Source organism: Mirounga leonina, unplaced genomic scaffold (assembly GCF_011800145.1).
Source record: "Mirounga leonina isolate KUSES-001 unplaced genomic scaffold, KU_Mleo_1.0 Mir_82, whole genome shotgun sequence".
Taxonomy (NCBI): Eukaryota; Metazoa; Chordata; class Mammalia; order Carnivora; family Phocidae; genus Mirounga; species Mirounga leonina.
The window spans coordinates 47,116,386-47,139,869 of NW_023270825.1; the positions used below are offsets into that span (position 1 = coordinate 47,116,386).

Sequence of the window (23,484 nt, forward strand, 5' to 3'; positions counted from 1 at the left end):
TTGGTTTTGTTTTGGCATGTTTGTTTATTGCAAACCAAAATCCATTTGATGTCCAGAATACCCTAAATACAAATTATGATCTTAAAATTTTTATAAGAAATATGTGGTTATAAATTAACGTAAATACCTGGGAAAATATTGAAATTGTCAATAAATAAATTCATTACATCTTAGTGCATATTATTTTCAACATGAACCATAATTAATAGTTCATTATCAGATCAAAATTATTAAAGGGATTAAATTAAACAAAGACTACAAAATGTAATAGTGTCTTGTATCTATACTGACATCAGCTTTATTAAGAGAGCTGTTGAGGCACTTGGGTGGCTCAGTCAGTTGAGCCAGGGTCCTGGGATGGAGCCCCATGTCAGGCTCCCTGCTAAGTGGGAAGCCTACTTCTCCCTCTCCAGCTCCCCCTGCTTGTGCTCTCAGTCTCTCTCTCTCTCTTTTTCTCTCTCTCTGTCAAATAAATGAATAAAATCTTTTTATAAAAAGAGAGCTTTCTATGAGTGGTATTTCTTTTTTTTTTTTTAAACAGATCTCAATTTTATTTTTATTTTTTATTTTTTATATATTTTTTAAAGATATTATTTATTTATTTGACAGAGAGACACAGCGAGAGAGGGAACACAAGCAGGGGGAGTGGGAGAGGGAGAAGCAGGCTCCCCGCTGAGCAGGGAGCCCGATGCGGGGCTCGATCCTAGGACCCTGGGACCATGACCTGAGCCGAAGGCAGACGCTTAACGACTGAGCCACCCAGGCGCCCCTATGAGTGGTATTTCTTAACTGGTCTGTGTGTTCTAGGCAAAAGAATCTTGACAGAAACCATCATGTAGGAGCCTTCAGGTCCAGTTACCCAACTATAAACATCCCTGGATGGCCTCTCTCTGTCCCTCAAGCTGGACAATTGTATTCACAGATGTTAAGACACAGACACCCAGAACCCACCCATAGAACCCACACACCTAAGGTCAAAATTCAGCTGTGCCATTTACTATCTATGTGACTTTGAGCAAGTTACAATTTCCTCATCTTTAAAAAGGGAAAAATCATAGTTCCATCCTACAGGGTTATGCTATGAGAATTAAATGCAGTAATATGTATTGACAGGTATGATTGTTGTTGGTTTAGGTTGTAATACTCTAACAAAGGTGAACTAAGTTTGACAGAATCAATAATCTTTCTTACCAAAACAGTATTCTTGCATTGATTTAGTCAAAGATATTTTGATTCGAGGGGCGCCTGGGTGGCTCAGTCGTTAAGCGTGTGCCTTCGGCTCAGGTCGTGATGCCAGGGTCCTGGGATGGAGCCCCGCATCGGGCTCCCTGCTCGGCGGGGGGCCTGCTTCTCCCTCTCCCTCTCCCCCTGCTTGTGTCCCTGCTCTCACTATCTCTCTCTGTCAAATAAAGAAATAAAATCTTTAAAAAAAAAAGATATTTTGATTTGATATAATTTGATTTGAGATAATGGAAGGTCCACATCTCCTGAAAAATAAATTCTCAGCCGTGTCCTTTTCGTAGGTAGAGGAGGCAGATGATTGGCTCAGACATGGAAACCCCTGGGAGAAGGCCCGGCCTGAGTTCATGCTGCCCGTGCACTTCTATGGAAAAGTAGAGCACACCGACACTGGGACCAGATGGACCGACACCCAGGTATTCAGAGTGTCCTCATGCTGAGTACTTTGTATACTATAGCGCAGTGAATACATAGCATAGAGGATGATGTGTATATGACATTGAGGATAGTACATTATGTATTGAATAATAGAGTATGTTTTTATCAATAAATCTGTTCCTTCTCTTAGTGAACCCACTCTTTGGAGACAAGGGAGCTGAGACCAAGAGACAAGTGACTTCCCCAAGGTCAAGTGACTTATCAGTCATTTTGCAATCAGCTTTTTCAGAGATTAATCAATTCTGTAATTCTAGTGTGCTTTGCTCTCCAGTTTTGTATAAAGTTTTTGATACCAAGATTAAATAAATTTAAATGTCCTTTCTTACGCCATAGATACATTTACTTGGGACTTACCAGGGGTAAATGTATTAAAGCTAAAGTATTTATTGAAAGGATTGCCAAAAATTGTATTCGTTGCAAAGTCAAGAAAAATAATACAAAATATTACAAACCATATTTTTATTTTGTGCAAAATCACTTCTAGAGAAATCATGCTGGTGTCAATCCAAGTGGACTTAATTCATGACTAGGTATTTATCCTGCCACTAGATTTGAGCATTACCTTGTTGCTGACCAATTCATTTCTAAGCACCCCCAGTGATGCTTTGTGCTCTGCTGTCTTCTTACTTCCTGATTAATAACCCCTATTAATTACTAGACTGCATTGTCCAATCTTTGGAGGCTCTACTTGAGATATTTGCTTAATAAATATAATCTCAGGCTGGGAAGGATATGTCACCGGCCAGTCTTTAAAAGCTTAAAGGAAATGGTAAAGAGCAAGTTAATACTTTTAGTTGGCAAAATTGTGAGTGAAATTCAGTACTGTAATGCTAAATTCATTTGGTTTGTGGATTATTCCCCATGAATAAATGCTTTATTTTAGAAGAATCAAGACCCATTTTATAGTTGACTTTTTAAACTGATAATTTATTCTGCTAATCCATGTAGAGCTCTTCACAGTTCAGAAAAATACGACTATTTAAAAATGATTTTTCTATCTGAAGATGAATTTATTCAACATAGGAAATAGCAGATTAGAAGCTAAAATAGGTCATGATAGTATAATAGTATAAGGAATAAACTAATACTGTAATTTCAAGATAAGTTTCTCTTTCTGTTTTTCTAAATTTGGTTAAACAATAGAACACGATCTGACTTTTCCTTCAGACACCTGTTCCCTGCTAAGGTTTCTCTCCCAGTGCCTGCACCCAAGACCACACATCTAGTTCTTACTCTCCTACTTGGCCAGACCCCTATCTGTGCTGCGTTTGTGTGGACACAGTTCTCTTACTTGCATTCAGCAGAGTCCCGACCTTCTTCCACCTCTCGGATGAGCTTTTCTGCCAGGGTCTTGTCCTCTGATTCCACACACACTGTCAGCTTCTCGCAGGTACTCTAGGTAGTCGATCTCCCACTGTGCACGTTCGACCCTCAGGGCTAGGTTAGTCCGGTGCTCTTATATTCACTTGTGTAGGTCTGGCATCTTCCCAGCATAGCGGGTATGTTTTTTGAGAACTCTCGGAAGTCTTGAATGTATGCCCTCCTTGCTTGGGTATATTTTTCCAGTCCTTGCTTCAGTCAGAAAATAAATGCTCAAATTATTGCACGTTATTTAAATTAGCCAAGTAATATAAATACCTATCATTCACTGAAGAAGATTTTTAAAATACAAATCATCGTAAGGGGGATAATAAAAATCACCTGTAATCCTTTAGTTCAAAGTACCACTGATTTGTTAGTGTATCAGTTTTTAAAATTTTTCCCATGCATTTCATCATACATATATAAATATATATTTTAAAATGTGATTTTACTATACTGTTTTGTAACATTTTCACTTGCTAACACACTGTGAACAATTTCAATACTAATTAATAGATAGCTATATGATAATTTTAATGATACAGAATTCCATTGCATTGATATCCTATTATTTATTCTATTAGACTCTTTTTGATGGACATTTATGGACTTTTCAACAATGCTGAAAAAAAATCTTTGTATTAAAAAAACACAATCTGAGTTGCAGTTGGTTACAAATACAGTTAGGAGAGCTGCAAACAAATCAATCATTAATATGCCCAAAGAATTCACATATGTATTTGGCATTAAACTAGTGAGTATTTGGTGTAGGTTTTAGTGTCTAAAACTTCCAGTGACTTCTGAGCTATTTAAATGTAGGCAGTTTACACAATCAATCCTGGAAATATTCTGTTTACACTAGGTCCAACTGTTGAGCTACCTTGTATTTACAGAGCACCCCTAAACATTTTCATAATATATCCAGAAATTCATTTAGAAACAGTATATTTTTCTGTGCCCACAAAGGCAATGTCACAGGGCAGATGGAATACAAGGTGAGCTGCCCCAAGCCGTGCAGCACTTTATGGATTTCTGGAAGCCATTGCCCAAGTCAGGCCCAGGTCTGTAGCTGGTGAGGTCAGAGAGCATGAGGACAGGCATGGTGTGCACATGCTGTGGGCAACTTCCAATAAACCGAGCAATCCATTTCACCTGTGTGTCAGCTCAGGTCCTCTGGAGAACAGACACCAGAGAGAATTAGAAGTGCAAGTGCCATAGTGGGGCAATGCCTGTGAATGACAGAAGGGAGTGGGGAGAGGAGGAGGCATGGCACCTATGAAGAGAAAGGGGGAAAGAAAGAGGATCCTCAGTAAGAGCCTCAGTGGGCCTTATAACTCAGAGCAAGCAGCCAGGCTGATGGGGCCCGAGGTTAAAGATTGCTCATGAGACAAGTCCTAGCTCTCAAGATCTCACCACAATGGAAGCATCCCTAAGAAAACAAACCTCAGCTCGGCTGGGCTCGATCTCCCAGGTGGTAAGTTGTGCCTGAAGTTCTCTAAAGAGACATCCGAGCTTTGTGCTTCCCCAGCTGCCTCAATTACACTTCAAGGGTCAGAAGGACAAATCATGTTTGAACCCAGACTCACCCCCACTCTGTAAACACCTTTTCCTGATGGATCACAACGTGCTTTAAAAATCTCCAGAGACTTCTATTTTCTAGTAAAGGTATTTAAAGAAGGGTGATTTATTACTTCGAGGTCGTGGTCTTCATGGAAGCGTGACTGAGTATATATGATTGACTGATACAGGCTATAATGCTTCGTTCATTCATAATTCAGCAGACCACATTAAAGAGATTTGTGTAGGTTTCAACCCTACCACTGACTGTGACTGTGGGTAAGTCACTTCTCTCTCAGCCTCATTCCTTTCATGTCCAAAATGAGTGGATTGCACGAAATGATCTCTAGCATCCTCCAGTACAATCAGTCTGTCATTCCCCTTCCTTAGAGCTTGACTGATGAGGCAGGGAATAGAAGTGAGTCTTTTCCCACATAAATTTTAAATTCACATGCAACGCAGTTATCTTCCTGTTCTCTGTTTCAGTGACTGTCACAGACTGAGTTAGATTTTCCAAAGCTCACCTCTTACACCCATCTCAGCTAATTATCAGCTGATTTGTAAGCCCACTAAAATAACTCTTCTTCATGCAACTTTGAAAAATCTTGCATAGCATTTTCAATATCATCTATAATCTATCTTCATATATTTCCATTCCATTAATTTTGATCCGTATTTGAAATCAGAATCACTGAATTACCTACACTAAACTTACGCTGATTATTATTTTGTAATCCCTTGCTGTGTCCCGGCCCACTGTTCAGCCCACGTCACCACACATGGGAAACTGAGCAGCTGCTTCGGTTTAATCCCACAGGTGGTCCTGGCCCTGCCATATGACACCCCAGTGCCTGGGTATATGAATAACACCGTCAACACCATGCGACTCTGGTCCGCGCGGGCGCCGAATGACTTTAACCTCAGAGACTGTGAGTACAGCCTGGGCTCTCATGAATGTGCGTGTGTGTTTAATCTTTTTGATCTCAGAGGCAACCAGATCAGCACCAGCTCTAAAAGAGGGCACAAAACAAGGATCTTGGGGACTGGGACATGAATGGTTTCTGTGTGTGTCAGTGTGTGTGCATGTAATCTTTCTGATTGCTAGTTAGTATCGCTAGTTGAGAGAAAAGCTTTGAGTTTCTGATCAGAGCTCTCCAGTGAGCAGCCATTGTATGGAGCATGCACGGAGGACATTTTAAAAGCAGTCCTGCAGTCTGGCCCTCTTAGACTCTCATGCGAATCACAGCATGGAGGGTTGTGGAAATCCTTTTGGATTTTCAGGAGTTGTAGGAATCCCTACATCCACGTGGTACACAGCAAGCATCAGGTGAGGTCAAGGGGCTTCGATAACAGTGGCTGGCTTATCTATTTATTCATTTTTCTAACCTTCCCCTCAGTTAACGTTGGAGACTACATTCAGGCTGTGCTGGACCGAAATCTGGCCGAGAACATCTCCCGGGTCCTCTATCCCAATGATAATGTGAGTGGTCGAGCTTGCTTTCTCAGTGGAAACAGAAGCAGTCTATTTCAGAAGCACTTTTCCATAGCCCATAAAGCACATCTCCAATATTGATTTTTTTTTCCTTAAATGCACTATAATCTCCATATCTCTTCCTGAATTGTCTAGATTTCCCCTGCCACCCAAGTAAGGAAAACAAATTTGTACAATACATGAAGTCAGAATTGGTATTTTGCCCTTGACTAGTGTCCTCACAACCAATTAGGAGGTTATGTCTGTACATTTCAAAACAAAACCTGGATATAAAAGATGAAGTGAAGCACTGGTAAAATACTACTTCCTTTCCAAATGGAAGTTTCTTCCACAGAGGCAGAAGACCCTGGAGGTTTCCTGCCTGGCCTCTTCCCCTCGCTGACAGGCTCTTCCCAGCCTTCTACGCTCAGGCGAGGTGGGGTCTGGACCTCAGAGCACACCCAGGAGCAAACGCTTGTTTCTTATGCCACTTATTCATCTCTTGAAACTTTTTCTCATAGGTGATTATTCCCAATTTTACACTAAAAATAGCTTAGCTAAAATTAAAAAAAAAAAAAATTTTTAACTTGGAACTGCATCACAGATGACCACTGTGGATTCTTAGTTGGTTTAAATATACTTAGCTCTATCTTATATGTGGGTAAAATTATTTTCTTGAAGCTGTATGAAAATGATTACTCTTTTAATAATAAGTCTCAGAAACAACCAGATTGGTACTCGGCTGTTTGCTACAGCATTTTCAGAAACTTAATGGTATATGTGATTTTTTTCCTTTGAGAGAGACATTGTGACTTCAGTACATGTCAGAAAAATCTCTGACCCAAAAGCAAAAAGTCGTTTTGTTTCGTGGTAAGTTAAAGTAAGAATCCCTCCAAGCACTGCCTAGCCAAACCCAGCCTGCAGAATTATTTAACTGGACGGGGCTTGAAATTAATCCTCCCTATCTTCAGTAAGGACCAAACCTAACTTTACTTAGAAATAACCATCTACGGCAATTCATAGGGGACACAGAGTTAGCATGGGGTGCAAAGTTAACTAAATTCATTGAGTAAAAGGTAGCTGTCAGGGTCATGCCTGTTTTTAAGTACGAGTTGATCAATCATTTTTGTACTGTAATTACAAAAGCAAACTGTCGCCATAGTCGTCATTCACTGTCGCCAACTTGGCCATAGCCCTCCTCCAGACATGAGTCCCTCTTCCAGGAATCTTGCAACTGTCGTCCCTCTGCAGCTAGTTATTTTTTTTCTTTGCTTAAAGCTCTTTAAAGTCTTCTGATCATCTATAAGAAAAGTGCAGAATCTCAGATGTGCTCCTTAAGTTCCTCAGTGGTACGGTCTTGAGTTCTCAGATGCATCCTCCATGATCTTGCCTGCAGGACTGTTTGCTCTAATCTTTCTCACCTTCAAGGGAAGGCTCTTGCAGCTTCCTTCCTGGCAGAATTGATATCCACTGCCTGGGTTCTGAAATTTGGTTGGGAGAAGAAGGCCTAGAGTCTCAACAATTCAGCACATAAACTTTCACTTAAACCCCTTCCCCCCATTTTCAGTACAGAGTGGTACCCCTGCTTTCGACTCTCCATGCCTCTCTCCAGCCCAGAGGCCCCTGTGTTACCATCTCCAGAGAATACACATCGGGCTTCTGCCTGCGTTGGGGAAAGAGATTGCTCAGCTCGGGGGTCTGGGGGTGAAGTCTGACGCCAGCTACTGCTTAGGCTCATGGCTGACCTTTTACCATATCTTCTCCCCTACTTCCAAGGGCACCAGTGCTGCCAAGTCCTGAGCCTTTAGGGGCTTTGGGGCATAAATTTAATTGCTTTTTGGCTCTTCTCTTCTATTCAGTTTTCCTGGGTCTTCTGGCCCAATTACCACTCACCCATCTATTTTTCAGCTTCAAAAAGGTTGTTGCTATTGTCTTGTCTCCCATTCCCTTTATCCTGTATGCCTTCTTTAAATCCCTTTACACTTCAGGAAGGAGCAAAGCCTGATGCTTGGCCTTCAACCTGCCCTCTTCCTCCAGATGTCCTATGAGCTTTCATCTTAAAGTTCTCTGGGCAGGAGATCTCTGGCATATTTTGGCCACGCCTCACAGTGTGAACCACTCTCACTCCGTCTCTCTGGCTTGAAGTTTTTTGAAGGGAAGGAGCTGAGATTGAAGCAGGAGTACTTTGTGGTGGCTGCTACCTTGCAAGATGTCATCCGACGTTTCAAAGCCTCCAAGTTCGGCTCCACGGATAGTGCCAAAACTGCGTTCGATGCCTTTCCAGACCAGGCAAGTGTTCTGTCTGCGAACACGGACAGAGACAATGAGGGATCAGGACTTCCTATCAGATTTACTCCCCTTTCTCAGTACTAAAAAAGTTGAGTAGGTGCGGTAGGCTTAAAGCGCCTCACCGAGGGTGGGCATTCTGTTTGGTGCTTTGTGCAGACGTACATGAGGGTAAGGAAGCCAGACTGCGGGCCATCCATCACCCGCCACTGATGCCTTTTCCCCGTACAGGTTGCCATCCAGCTGAATGACACACACCCCGCACTCGCCATCCCTGAGCTGATGAGGATTTTTGTGGATATTGAAAAACTGCCCTGGTCCAAGGTCTGGATAGTTTGGCTTCCTTTTCCTTTAATTAATAGTATATCTGTGGTTCAGAGATTTTGCCAAAAGCTCCTTTTACAGTTTTTCAAAATAAGTTACTGTTGCTCACTTCCAATGGTTAAAGGTGAAGTCTGCCTGGTGCTAACATTTCTCTGTCCTTAACAGCTTTACAGGGAGGAAGACTAATAAGTAAATAAATTCCTAATGGGACGCAGCTCAGTAGCTCAGACTTACACTGTGATTGCCATTTTTGTGTCGAAAAGGATTCTAAATTAAATTCTCCAACCTCAGAACACAGCTAATTATGTGTCTCCACCAGTCTGCAAATCAGTATTTTAAACGTACTGTGTACTTTTCTCAGAACATTACTTGTTTGTATTGCTCAGATTTTGCTTTTAATAAACGGCATGTTAGGATAGTAGAGAAGACTTATCAGTATGTTGTCTTCAGTTTTCTCAGACAGTTTTACAAATGGCTGCTTCCCCCCACCACCCCAGAAAAAAACCATATTCCCATTCTCTGGATGATTTGGACCCTGGTGGAATTGAGTGTGTCTAACTGTGTCTGACTATTGCAGACCGGCAGGAGCCGAGGGAATGTTTGGTCTTGTGGGATTGGGTGTGCACCTGCAGGGCAGCCTTCTTGCAGAGGAAAGCAGCTAACTCCTCTCCCCTTCCCTCAGGCCTGGGAGATCACCCAGAAGACCTTTGCATACACCAACCACACGGTGCTCCCAGAGGCTCTGGAGCGCTGGTCCGTAGAGCTGGTGGAAAATTTGCTTCCTCGACATTTGCAAATCATTTATGAGATAAATCAGAAGCATTTAGATGTAAGTCATTTTGAGAGATTCCCACCCCTTTTGAGAATGAGGTCTTGAGATGTTAAGGGTGGCTGCAGTGTTCCCTCCCACCAAACTGGAGGCCCAGACATCTTCCAGTCATAGATACATCAAAAGTATTCAAGACTGGGTGGGGCTCTGTTAAAGACACTTTTTTGAAAACACTAAAATGGAGGATGGCATCTCCCCAGGGCGGACCCAGCCCCTCTGTGTGGCAGTGAAGTTCCATATTTGCTCCATTAGAGATTTTGCTGGGGAAGTGAATGACATTATCTTAACGCTTAAAACCTGAGTTGCCAGCAAGGCCTTTCTCTTCCCTTGGCTAGAGAATTGCGGCCTTGTTTCCTAAAGATGTCGACCGTCTGAGAAGAATGTCTCTGATTGAAGAGGAAGGAGGCAAAAGGATCAACATGGCCCATCTCTGCATTGTGGGCTCCCATGCTGTGAATGGCGTGGCTAAAATTCACTCTGACATTGTGAAGACCCAAGTGTGAGTCTCCATTCCTGTGGTGGTGGGTCCAACGTTGCTCTGTTAATGCACTGATGCTAGTAAATGCAGGGATGCATTTTGGGATGAAGAAAGGCCCTGTCAAAATGTGCAAAAGTATTTTCTTCTATACAAAGTAACCTTCTTTTCAAAAAGAAAATGCCTTCCTCTCTGAACCATCCTACTTCTAGATGTAGGAGCCAAAAAAAAAAAAAAAAACCTATTCTACTGAAAATCTGGTATATATGTCAGTGCCAGGAAATCATATGGAGGTGACTTGATTTGGAATTTTTCTTATAATTATGTTGAATTGCAAATGGATCTCGATTTAGAATGACAGCAGTAGCGCTGCCAGCCCCCCCCCACCACCACCACCACCTTTAATCTCTCTAAGCCTACACTTGGCTTCTGGAATGTAACAGGATCCTGCTCTTTCAAATTCAGCGATGTGTCTCTTCCGACTCCAGATTCAAGGACTTCAGTGAGCTAGAACCAGACAAATTTCAGAATAAAACCAATGGGATCACTCCGAGGCGCTGGCTCTTAGTCTGCAACCCAGGGCTGGCAGAGTTAATAGCGGAGGTAAGGGGGAAGTCAGGGGAGGCCTGACTGCAAGGCTAGAGGTGGACGAGTGCCCTTATAATCCGAGAATCCAGTCCAGCCCTCAGCGGGTGACGTGTGCTGTCCCACAAGGCTCCGTGCTTGATTGAATTCTCTGCTCTAGCCTGCTTGAAATTCTTAATTTTTTAAACAAGGGGTCCACAGATTCCATAGCTGGCTGCCAGTACTCCTGTGGCCCACAGATGGAAGATGGTGGCCCTATTTAGTAAGGGAAGGTGATAAAAATAACTAGTAGAACATGGGTTCTGTGTTACCCCTTGTAGGTAGGTCTCCTGTTTTTAACACTTACTGCCACTGAAACTACAGCTAAGATACCAGCAGAGGGTTCTTCCCAGCCAGCATTTCCAGGCTCTTCTGTGAGGCACGCTAGTCAGCTGTCCTGATGTAGGCACCCGCCACAGACTGACAGAAACTGCGCAGGTGGGCTGGATTGCCGTCCCTGACTAACATCACCTCTTCTTTAAACTGAAAGAAAATCGGGGAAGACTACGTGAAAAACTTGAGCCAGCTGACGAAGCTGCAGGGCTTCCTGGACGATGACGTCTTCCTCCGAGAAATCGCCAACGTGAAGCAGGTGCGGCTTCCCGGTGTGGACTCCTTCGGCGGCACTAGTTCTGAGGGTTTATGAAGCTCCCCCCGCCCCCCACCATTTTTAAAAACAGACCAGCTGCTGATGCTTCCGAGTCAAAAGGGCTCCGGCACTGTCTCCACAGGAGAACAAGCTCAAGTTTTCCCAGTTCCTGGAGAAGGAGTACAAAGTGAAGATCAACCCCTCCTCCATGTTCGACGTGCACGTGAAGCGCATCCACGAGTACAAGCGGCAGCTCCTGAACTGCCTGCACGTGGTCACCATGTACAACCGTGAGTCACCGCGCGGCCGCCGCGCCCCTGGAGGCGGGAGCCTCGCCACCCCAGCCCGCACCCGCCCTCCATTCCACCCACTCCTAAATCTTTTTCAGGCATTAAGAAGGACCCCAGGAAGTTATTCGTGCCCAGAACAGTCATAATCGGTGGCAAAGTAAGCTCATTCTATTCACTGGGGATGCGGGGGTCCAGAAATGGCAAGAGTGCCATTTCTCCACTTCATCACGGCTGCCTGCCACCGTGTGTTTGCCGTTCTTCCCCAAGGCTGCCCCAGGATATCACATGGCCAAAATGATCATAAAGCTCATCACCTCAGTGGCAGATGTGGTGAACAATGACCCTGTGATTGGAAGCAAGTTGAAAGTCATCTTCTTGGAGAACTACAGAGTGTCTCTTGCTGAAAAAGGTAGTATCCTCATCCCAAATCATGCACGGCCAGGGCAAATTCTCCGGAAAGTTTACATGGTAGGGAAAAATGAGGTAGCTAGGTTCTGGGGGGTCAGTAACTTAGAATAGAAAGTGTCACTCTTGGGCAAAATTAGGGCCTAGGCTGAGTCTTGGAGATGATCCAGATGACGATGAGATTGCTGTCCCGGGAGTCAGTATCACCGATTACCTTTGCAAGTGCATTTTCCTGCCAGCTAGCTAGCCAGAGTTGGGTGCTGCAGGAGGTGGCCCTGAAGTTTGGGCAAAGTGCAGACTGGGCTCTACAAAGGAAAGGAAAAGAAAGGGTCTTCCATTCCCAGCTCCAGTTTTGCAACAGAACACCAATTCCCCAGGCCCCGATATTCCTCTGGTCACTTCGTGGAATGAAGAAGGGCTATCATTTGTTCACGTGGCAACAGGGAATGAGGACAGATGTCAGGCTGCCAAGCATGAGGCTTAGATGTGCTTAGACTGATCACTCATGGAGTTCCCACGTGGGGACAGTTAGACTGGCAAAAAGCCAACATCCCTTTCTCTACTGCTCTCTTTGCTTATTTGCATCATGTGCTTACAAAGCACCGTCCACATGCAGATGCCAACTGTGCATTCACCCCAGTCCCAAATTGAAAACAGACCTTTCTCTTTTTGAGGTATTTTTGGGTCCTCTGATGTTACTCTTTAAGACTGTATGCAGAAAGAGAAGAGCCAGGTTCCTACCGATGCAAATGAAGAGATACCTAATCCACAAATAAGCCTTCAAAGTAAAACAGAGAATTGGTTCTGACCTTTGAAGTCAAAGAGGGAGAAGGAGTGGCAGCACTAATTTGTGTGTAAATTAGGCTGAAAGGTCAGAGGCTTGGTGTCTAGCCCCAGGCACACCTCAGGTGCACCCCGTGCAATTCTCTGCCATATAAGCGGGAGGGAGGGAGGAGGTGGAAAGTGGAAGGAATGCAGAGGATCCAATTTCCTCAGATTATAAAGGAAGAGTCAGGAGAGACTGAATTTTAAAGATCAAGAAAGAGAAGTTTCAATCTATTTTATAAAGTTATCAAGCAAAAGAAATAAAAACAAAACCATAACAAAAATTGGAAGGAAGAGCAGGAAGAAGAGAAATATAGTGTCAGCTTTTATAGCAGAGCGTAACAGGTGCTCTCTGGAGTTTACAGACCAAGGAAGAGTAGTATGAGCATATACTTATTTAGCACTGTGGCCATCACCACCCAGATAGCACATCAAAAATGGACAAAAGCAGTTGCCTGAGTCAAGGGAAGAGTGAGATCCATCCTTCCATACCATATGAATGTTTACCTTGATGTACATGGACTACTTTAATGATCAGAACAGGCCCGCTAGATAAATACTCAGATACAATAGGAGATCTAGAGAGACGGAATCACTGATTTTAATGTACCTTCCTTGCAGTCATTCCAGCTACAGATCTGTCGGAGCAGATCTCCACTGCAGGCACTGAAGCCTCAGGGACAGGCAATATGAAATTCATGCTGAATGGGGCCCTGACCATCGGGACCATGGATGGAGCCAATGTGGAAATGGCAGAGGAAGCTGGGGAAGAGAACCTGTTCATCTTTGGCATGAGAGTAGATGATGTGGCCGCTTTGGACAAGAAAGGGTAAGGGAGCAGCTCCTCCTTATTGGGCAGGTGCTCCACCCCACCCCCAGAAGGGTGCCTGCCCACCCAGGTATCCCACTGAGTCGGGGTCATGTGAAATGCGGCCACACAACATCTCCCATGTGCCTGGGCAGCCTCCTCACAGCTTAGTTTTATTAAACCCAGCAAGTGAACGTGAAAGGGACTTGGGCACAGGTGCATGAGGTCCTTGCTATTTGTTATCTGCTGGTGTAGTTGGTTACATTAGTTTCAGGTGTACAATATAGTAATTCAACAATTCAGTACATCACCCGGTGCTCATCATGGCAAGTGCACTCCTTAATCCCCATCACCTGTTTAACCCATTCCCCCACCCTCAACCCATCTCCCCTCTGGTAACCGTAAGTTTGTTCCCTGGAGTTAAGAGTCTAATTTTTTGGCTTTTCTCTTTTTTTCTTCATTTATTTGTTTTGTTTCCTTAAGTTTTATACATAAGTGAAATCATATGGTATTTGTCTTTCTCTGACTCACTTATTTCACTTAGCATTATATTCTCTAGATCCATCCATGTTGCAAAGGGCAAGATTTCATTCTTTTTATGGCTGAGTAATATTCCATTATATGTGTATACCACTTCTTTATCCATTCAGCTATCAGCACTTGGGCTGCTTCCATAATTTGGCTATTGTAAATAATGCTGCAATAAACATAGGGGTGTATGTATCCCTTTGAGTTAGGGTTTTTGTATTCTTGGGTAAATACGCAGTGGTAGAATTATATGGTAGTTCTATTTTCAACTTTTTGAGGAACCTCCATACTGTTTTCCATAGTGTCTGCACCAGTTTGCATTCCCTCCAGCAGTGCACGAGGGTTCCTTTTCTCTGCATCCTTGCCAACACTTGTTGTTTCTTACATTTTTTATTTTAGCCATTCTGACAGGTGTGAGGTGATATCTCATTGTGGTTTTAATTTGCATTTCCCTAATGATGAGTGATGTTGAGCATCTTTTCATGTTTCTATCAGCCATCTGGATGTCTTCTTTGGAGAAATGTCTCTTCATGTCTTCTTCCCATATTTAATTGGATTATTTGTCTTTTGGTGTTGAGTTATATAGGTCTTTATATATTTTCAATACTAACTTTCTCAGGTAAGTCATTTGCAGATATCTTCTCCCATCCAGTAGGTTGTTTTTTAGTTTTGTTGATAGTTTCCTTTGCTTTGCAGAAGCTTTTTATTTTGATGTAGTCCCAAAAGTTTATTTTTGTTTTGTTGCTCCTGCCTCAGGAGACATAAACAGAAGAATGTTGCTATGGCACATGTCAGAGAAATGACTGCCTGTGCTCTCTTCTAGGACTTTTATTGTGTCAGGTTCACCTTTAGGTCTTTAATCTATTTTGAGTTTATTTTTGTGTATGGTGTAAGAAAGTGGTCCAGTTTCATTCTTTTGCTTGTAGCTGACCAGTTTTCCCAGTACCATTTGTTGAAGAGATTTTTTTTCCTGTTGACTATTCTTGCATCCTTTGTCTAAGATTAATTGACCAGATAATCGTGATCTATGTGTCCGTTTTGTGCCAGTACCATACTGTTTTTGCTTACTGCAGCTATATAGTATATCTTGAAATGTGATACCTCCAGTTTTTTCTTCTTTTTCAAGATTGCTTTGGCTATTCAGAGTCGTTTCTGGTTTCACACAAATTTTAGGATTATTGTTCTAGTTCTGTGAAAAATGCTGTTGATATTTTGATAGGGATTGCATTAAATGTGTAGGTTGCTTTGGATAGTATGGACATTTTAACAATATTTGTTCTTCAGATCCATATACATGGAATGTCTTTCCATTTCTTCGTGTCATCTTCAATTTCTTTAATCAGTGTTTTATAGTTTTTGGAGTACAGGTCTTTCACCTCCTTGGTTAAGTTTATTCCTAGGTATTTTATTATTTTTGATGCAACTGTAATTGGAATTCTTAATTTCTTGTTCTGCTGCTTCATTATTAGTATAAAATGCAAATTTATATATGTTTATTTTTGTATCCCATGATCTTAAGAGATTTGTCAGTTCTAGTAGTTTTTTGGTGGAGTCTTTAGCGTTTTCTATATGTAGTATGATGTCATCTGGAAATAGTGAGTTTTACTTCTTCCTTACCGATTTGGATGACTTTTATTTTTGTAGTTGTTGTTGTCTGCTTGCTGTGACTAGGACTTCCAGTACTATGTTGAATAAAAAGGGTGAGAGTGGACATTCTTATCTTGTTCCTGACCTTAGGGGAAGAGCTCTCAGTTTTTTACCATTGAGTATGATGTAAGCTATTAGTTTTTCATATATGGCTTCCATTATGTAGAGGCATGTTCCCTCTAAACCTACTTTTTTGAGTGTTTTTATCATGAATGGTTGGTGTACTTTGTCAAATGCTTTTTCTACATCTATTGAAGTGACCATCTGGTTCTTATCCTTTCTCTTGTTGATGTGATGTATCACATTGATTGATTTATGAATATTCAGCCACCCTTGCCTCCCAGGAATAAATCCCACTTGATTTCGTGAATGATTTTTTTTAATGTAGTGTTGGACTCGTTTTGCTAATATTTTGTTGAGGATTTTTGCATCTATGTTCATTAGAGATATTGGCCTGTAGTTCTCTTTTTTTTTTGTAGTGTCTTCATCTGGTTTTGGTATCAGGGTAATGCTGGTCTCCTAGAATTAATTTGGAGGCTTTCCTTCCTCTTTTTTAAATGTTTGGCAGAATTTACCTGTGAAGGCATCTGGTCCTGAACTTTTGTTTGTTGGGAGTCTTTTGATTACTCATTGAATTTTATTACTGGTAATTGGTCTGTTCAAACTTTCTATTTCTTTCTGATTCAGTTTTAGGAGTTTCTAGGTTTCTAGGAATTTATCCATTTCTTCTAGGTTGTCCGATTTGTTGCTATATAATTTTTCGTAATATTCTCATAATCCTTTGTATTTCTGTGGTGTCTATTGTTACTTCTCTTCTTTCATTCATTTCTGGTTTTGTTTGAGTCGTCTTTTTTTTTTATGAGTCTGAATAAAGGTTTATCAATTTTGTTGATGTTTTCAAAGAACCAACTCCTGGTTTCATTGATCTGTTCTATTGGGGTTTTTTAGTTTCTATGTTGTTTATTTCTGCTCTAATCTTGATTATGTCCTTCCTTCTACAGGTTTTGGGTCTTGCTTGTGCTTCTTTTTCTAGCTTCTTTAGGTGTAAGGCTAGGTTGTTTATTTGAGATTTTTCTTGCTTCTTGAGATAGGCCTGTATTGATTTAAACTTCCTTCTTAGAACAGCTTTTGCTGCACCCCAAAGATTTTGGACCACTCTCTATTTTCATTTTCATTTGCCTCTATGTATTTTTTTATTTTCTCTTTGATTTCTTGGTTGACCCATTCATTGTTTAGTAGCATGTTATTTAACCTCCATGTATTGGTGCTCTTTCTAGATTTTTTTCTTGTGGTTGATTTCTAGTTTCAAAACATTGTGGTTGGAAAATATTCACGGTATGACTTTAACCTTTTTGAATTTATTGAGACTTATTTTGTGGCCTAACATGTGATCTAGAGAATGTTCCACGTGCACTTGAACAAAATGTGTATTCTGCTGTTTTAGGAGGGAATGTTCTGAATATATCTGTTAGATCCATCTGATCCAATGTTTCACACAAAGCCACTATTTCCTTGTTGATTTTCTGTGTGGATGATCTATCGATTGATCTAAGTGGGGGGTTATAGTCCCCTACTATTATTGGATTACTACCGATTACTTCCTTTGTTTGTTAATAGCTGCTTTATGTATTTGGGTGCTCCCATGTTGAGTGTATAAATATTTAGAATTGTTATATCTTCTCTGGATTGTTCCGTTGATTATATAGCCTCTTTGTCTCTTTTTACAGACTTTGTTTTAAAGTCCATTTTGTCCAATATCAGTACTGCCACCTGCCTTTCTTTTTACTTCCATTTGCATGATAAATGCTTTTCCATCTCTTGACTTTCTTTTTTTTTTTTTTTAAGATTTTATTTCTTTCTTTGAAAAAGAGAGAGAACTTGAGCCGGGGGGGTGGGGGGTGGAGAGAGAGAAGCAGGCTCCCCCCTGAGCAGGGAGCTGGACATGGGGCTTGATCCCAGGACCCTGAGACCATGACCTGAGCCCAAGGCAAACACTTAAGTGACTGAACCACCCAGACACCCCTCCATTTCACTTTCAATCTGCATATGTCTTTATGTCCAAAGTATGTCTCTTGTAGGTAGCATATAGATAAGTCTTACTTTTTTATCCATTCCATCACCCTGTGTCTTTTGATTTGAACATTTAGTCCATTTACATTCAAAATAATTATTGATAGGTATGTACATATTGCCATTTTGCTGCTTGTTTTATGGTTGTTTTTATAGTTCTTCTCTGTTCCTTGTTCTCTTCTCTCATGGTTTGCTGGCTTTCTTTAGTGATACATTGGATTCCTTTTTCTTTATTTTTGCATATCTATTACTGGTTTTTGATTCGTGGTTATCATTAGGTTTGTATATAACATCTTAAGCATATAGCAGTCTCTATTAGGTTGATGGTCGCTTAAGTTTGAAACCATTCTTTACTCCACCCCCCACCCCACATTTTAGGCATATGGTATCATACTTTATTTACATCCTTTCATTTTGTGGATCCCTTGACTGATTTTTTTTTTTTAAGATTTTATTTATTTGAGAGCGAGAGAGAGCATGAGCAGGGGAGAGGGGCAGAGGGAGAGGGAGAAACAGGCTCCCCACTGAGCAGAGAGCCCGACACGGAGCTCAATCCTAGGACCCCAGGATCATGATCTGAGCCAAAGGCAGATGCTTAACCAACTGAGCCACGCAGGTGGCCCCCCTTGACTAATTTTTATAGATATACTTATTTTCACTGCTTTTGCGCTTCCTACTTTTCTTACTCCTACTTATGATCTTTTCTTTCCACTTGAAGAATCCTTTTTAACATTTTTTTTAAGATTTTATTTATTTATTTATTTGAGAGAGAGAGAGAGAGAGAAACAGCATGAGAGAGGAGAGGGTCAGAGGGAGAAGCAGGCTCCCCGCTGAGCTGGGAGCCCGATGGGGGGCTCAATACCAGGACCCTGGGACCATGACCTGAGCTGAAGGCAGATGCTTAATGACTGAGCCACCCAGGCACCCCCTTTTTAACATTTCTTGTGGTCACGAATTTAGTGGTCACGAATTCCTTTAACTTTTGTTTGTCTGGAAAAACTCTCTCTCCTTCTATAATGAATAACAGAGTATTCTTGGCTGCATGTTTTTTCCTTCAGCACTTTGAATATATCATGCCACTCCCTTCTGGCCTGCAAAATCAGTGAAAAATCAGCTCACGGCCTTATGGGGTTTCCCTTGTATATAACTGTTTTCTTTTCTCTTGCTGCTTTTAAAATTCTCTCTTTATCACTACTTTTTGCCATTTTAATTACCGTGTGTCTTGCGGTGGACCTCCTTATATTGATTTTGTTGGGGGCTCTCTGTGAATCCTAGATCTGAATTTCTATTTCCTTTACCAGATTTGGGAAGTTTTCAGCTATTATTTCTTCAAAAAAAATTTCTGCCTCCTTTTCTTACTCTTCTCCTTCTGGGATCCCTATAATATGAATGTTATTACACTTGGTGGTGGTGCTGAATTCCCTAAGTCTATTTTCATTTTTTATTACTATATTTTCTCTCTCCTGCTCAACACAATTACTTTACATTACTCCGTCCTCTAGGTAGCTAATCCTGTCTTCTGCTTCTTCTAGTCTATTATTTATTCCATCTAGTGTATTTTTAATTTCATTTATTAAGTTCTTCATCTCTGGTTCATTTTTATGTTTTCTCTCCATTTGTTAAGGATCTCATTGAAGTCCTGCACACTTTTCTCTTAATCACTCTTAAGACCATTACTGTAAAATCTCTATCAGGCATATTACTTATCTGCATTTTATTTAGGGCTCTTGCTGTGATTTTGTCCTGTCCTTTCATTTGGGACATTTCCTCTGTCCCTCATTTTGCCTAACTTTCTGTGTCTGTTTCTATGTGTTGGGAAAGTCGGCTAAGTCTCCCGCTCTTGAAAGTAGTGGCCTCATGAAGAAGAGTCCGGTAGTGCCCTGCAGTGCAGTGTGCCCTGTTCACCAGAACCTCGTGCTTCAGGGCTGTCCTCTATGCATATTGCACACACCCTGCTATTGTAGCTGAGCCCCTTTTTCCTTCAATCCAGTTGTCTGCAGTGGCTCTCTTTGCCTGTTGGAGGCACAGTTTGGTCCTTGTGTTGTTAGTGAGCCAGGCTGGGGCCACCTCGGGCTTGAGCAGAGTCGGACCAGGCATTGGCCAGAGCTGCAGTGACACCAGAGTGGGACTCTGTCCTCCCCTGAGAAGCTTTCATGGGCGGGCAGTGCTTGGAGGCAGACCAGCTGTCTGCGCTCAGCCCGCTGCTGGGGCTGCGGTCTGATTGTTGCGTGTGGTTGTCTTCTCCCCTCCCCGGGGCAGGAGTCACTTCGGAGTGGGGCTGGCCCGTGTGGGGGCTGCTTGCACACAGCTAGGCTCGCGGCCCCACTTCGGATGGGCTCCGGCCAAGAGCGCATTGTAGGGGGCAGGAGCCCAGGAGAACTCGGGGGCAGGGTGGGCAGTGCCAGCGAGGTTTGCCCAGGTCGCTGTGGGAGGGGGCCTGGAGCAGAGGCCTGACTGGCAGGGCAGATCTGCAGAGGAAGCTGGGGGCTGGGCGCACTGTTAGCAAGTCAGGCGGCCAGTGCTCCCACACCACTGTTCCCACAGGGGTCCGGGTGGCTAGGCTGGGGGGCAGGGAAGGGAAATAGTGCCCAGCAGCTCCTCTGTTCCTGGAGAAGTCGCCTGAAGATCCCGATCCCTGTCCCTCTAGCATATGCTCTGAGTTAGTAAACAAATCTCCCTCCAGTGTACCCCAGGTGTTTTTCTATACTGTATCTCGGGCTGCTTGCTGTGCTGTCCCTTTAAGGGCAGGGACTCGGCTTCCTGTAGCTGTCCCCACTCTCCCAGAGCCAAGCCTGCTGATTTTTAAAGTCCCAGGTGGTAAGCCCCACTGATGGTAAAAACTCACAAAATTCGGCCCCTCTGGCTTTCAAAGCCAAATGTTCTGGGGATTCATCTTCCCCATGTGGGCTCCCCAGTGTAAGAGTCTGTTTCTCTACCCTCTTCATGCCCACAGCATCCCTCCCTCCTGAGGACAGTCCCATGGGTCTATTTAACTCCCAACCACGTCTCCGTTCTTCCCACCCTCTTTGATGTGACTTCTTCTCCACATTTAGCTATGGAAAGTTTGTTCTGTCCGTCTTCAGGTTGTTGTCTCGGTTATTTACACCTCTGTGGGTGTTATCTAGCTGTATCTGTGGGACAAGGGGAGCTTAGGGTCCTCCTACTCTGCCATTTTCCCTGGAAGTCACCTGTCTAGTGTAATGTTAATCACACACACTAACGGAACCTTTTTCTTATCACCCCCACTCTCACCCCACAGGTATGAGGCAAAAGAATATTACGAGGCACTTCCAGAGCTGAAGCTGGCCATTGACCAAATTGACAATGGCTTCTTCTCTCCCAAGCAGCCCGACCTCTTCAAAGACTTAGTCAACATGCTATTTTATAACGACAGGTGAGTTCCCACAAGACGATCGTGCTATTTGGGCCATGAAAAGGGGACAAGAACATCTAAACCAACTACAACACATCTGTGTAATTAGCATAGATCTATGATCTGAAAAGCTAACCTACACTTGAAAAATTAGATATTCTCTACTAACTATGCAGGAAGGTTTAAGAACAAGACCCACAGATCTGGGATTCTTTTTCTCTTTCCACTGGTATACCCAAGTTTTCAGATAACATCCATATGCTGACATTCTTACATGTGGGAAGAACCAATATAAAGGTTGAGAGCTGGTTAAAATTCTTGTGAATAGAAATGTAAGTTTGGTAAACCAGCCATGCCTGGTGTTATGCTAAAGAGAATTTGTCAAGGGGGTGGTGCACCTGGGTGGTTCAGTCGGTTAAGCATCCAACTCTTGGTTTTGGTTCAGGTCATGGTCTCAGGGTCATGAAATCAAGCCTCACATCTGGCTCCCCCCTCAGCGTAGAGCCTGCTTGTATTCTCTCCCTTTCCCTCTCCCTTCCCCTCTGCCCCTCCCCCTGCTCATGTGTGTGTGCTCTCTCTCTCTCTCTCTCTCTCTCTCTCTCCCCCCCAAATAAATAAATCTTTAAAAAAAAGCAAAAGATAATTTTAAGTGGAATCTTAGCACACATATTTTAATGAAGATTTTTCTTGTTTTGTTTTTCCCTTCCAATCACAAAAAACAGGTTTAAAGTCTTTGCAGACTATGAAGCCTATGTCAAGTGTCAAGAAAAAGCCAGCCAGCTGTACATGGTGAGTACACTGCCAAGACCTATAAAAGAAACCAGTTTACTATGGTTAATTAAAATTTTTGTTTCTTTTTATTAAATCTAAATAACAGGGCCCCATTGATCAATCCAAAAAGAGAAATGAGGCAACTATCTAGGATATTCAGACCTTATCTTCTAATAGAAGCATATCCAGTCCCCCAAAAATGTATAGGCCAGAGTAAATTAAAGTTAATGGCCATTAGCAAGGAGGGGCAGTACTCAAATTAAGCTGAGTGGCTCACTACCTGCCTCCAAGAACTCAAAGTTCAAAGTTCAAAACTCAAAGACAAAAGAAAATGGTCAACGCTAGCTCTTTCCTCTTGATCTCCACTTGTATTTGTGTGTAGAATGGCTAAGAGGAAAAGAAATATAAATAGAGCAGGAAAGGAAAATATGACAAGGGCAAGGACAAATGTGAATGCCAGTTTTGCACAATGGGTCTCTTTTGCTAATGTTATGGCCCAAATCCAAAGATGCCCGTCTCAAAGCCCAGCATTTGGTTCAATCTTTCTTGTTCATTAGTGCTAATTGCAGTTTTTACTCATAACAATTATCGTATTTTGGGGCTTAGAAGCATGTTGGGAAGTCTATTCATTATCCATTTAAATAGTTAAAGAAAGTGAAGAAAAGGAAGCTTTTATTTTCCTCTTATTTAGCAAGTTTTCAACGTCCGAATAAACAAATTTTAGACTCTGTGTTGCAGTACCTTATGGAATAATCATAGTTTTGGCTTTTCTTTTAAGTGTTTATAATGCATTGCTGATGGCTTTGAGTAATGTTCTGGTCTTTTTCTTTTTTTTAAGATTTATTTAATTTTTTGAGTGAGAGAGAGCAGGGGCGGGGGGGTGGGGCAGAGGGAGAGGGGGAAGAGAAACTGAAGCAGACTCCAAGGAGCTGAGCGCAGAGCCAGATGCAGGGCTCGATCTCCCAACCCTGAGATCATGACTGAGCCAAAACCAAGAGTCAGACACTTAACCGACTATGCCATCCAGGTTCTCGTGTTCTGGTCATTTTTAATGAACTTTTAGAGTTCTTTATAAAATCATGAGGGTATAAAATAAATAGCTTCTTACATTATTTTACATAAAAATTATAAAATTTGTACAGAATATATTTTATTAAGGATAAGGCCTTACTTGATCCTGTTTTGAAACCCCAATAGAGTATTTGGGATTCAGTGTAAATCAACTGGGGCATCTACCTTCAGAAAGAACAAGAAAGGAGAAGTAGGTCAATAAATTGTCCCATTACATTGTTGCCCTGCACAGCAGCTAACATTCTAGAGTAGTGTTTTTCAAACTATGATCTAAGCCACAGGTTAAATCTCTTCACACGGCATCTAGCAGACAATGAACGTTAGTCCCTTGCTTCCCCTCTAATTTAAAGGGCTGTGAAATAAAAAATAAAGCATGGGAAATATGGCTTGCATGCCAAAATATTGTAACCATAGCAACAATTACCAATTAGGGAATTTACATCCATGGTTTCTCTTAAAATGAAAAATACTCTTTTTTTTCGTTCTTAAGAGAAATATACTC

At 42.2% G+C, this 23,484-nt stretch overlaps 1 protein-coding gene across 8 annotated transcripts in view; it reads left to right on the forward strand.

Annotated features, from left to right (window-relative positions):
- Window positions 1–23,484, forward strand: part of PYGL (glycogen phosphorylase L) — a 61,193-nt gene that overhangs the window by 12,208 nt on the left and 25,501 nt on the right. For 7 of the 8 annotated variants that reach the window (XR_004677029.1, XR_004677031.1, XM_034992799.1 and 4 more), the window contains exons 4-18: window positions 1,524–1,655; window positions 5,414–5,525; window positions 5,994–6,076; window positions 8,213–8,356; window positions 8,585–8,677; window positions 9,360–9,506; window positions 9,842–10,005; window positions 10,425–10,584; window positions 11,096–11,197; window positions 11,337–11,484; window positions 11,583–11,641; window positions 11,752–11,893; window positions 13,336–13,543; window positions 21,027–21,161; window positions 21,863–21,929. Coding sequence is in view for 6 of the 8 variants with exons in the window: in XM_034992799.1 (XP_034848690.1) it covers window positions 1,524–1,655; window positions 5,414–5,525; window positions 5,994–6,076; window positions 8,213–8,356; window positions 8,585–8,677; window positions 9,360–9,506; window positions 9,842–10,005; window positions 10,425–10,584; window positions 11,096–11,197; window positions 11,337–11,484; window positions 11,583–11,641; window positions 11,752–11,893; window positions 13,336–13,543; window positions 21,027–21,161; window positions 21,863–21,929 (1,896 nt within the window). In the remaining 2 variants the exon portion in view is untranslated. The remainder of the gene's footprint in view (window positions 1–1,523; window positions 1,656–5,413; window positions 5,526–5,993; window positions 6,077–8,212; window positions 8,357–8,584; window positions 8,678–9,359; window positions 9,507–9,841; window positions 10,006–10,424; window positions 10,585–11,095; window positions 11,198–11,336; window positions 11,485–11,582; window positions 11,642–11,751; window positions 11,894–13,335; window positions 13,544–21,026; window positions 21,162–21,862; window positions 21,930–23,484) is intronic. The other variant, XM_034992800.1, reaches the window with a different exon arrangement.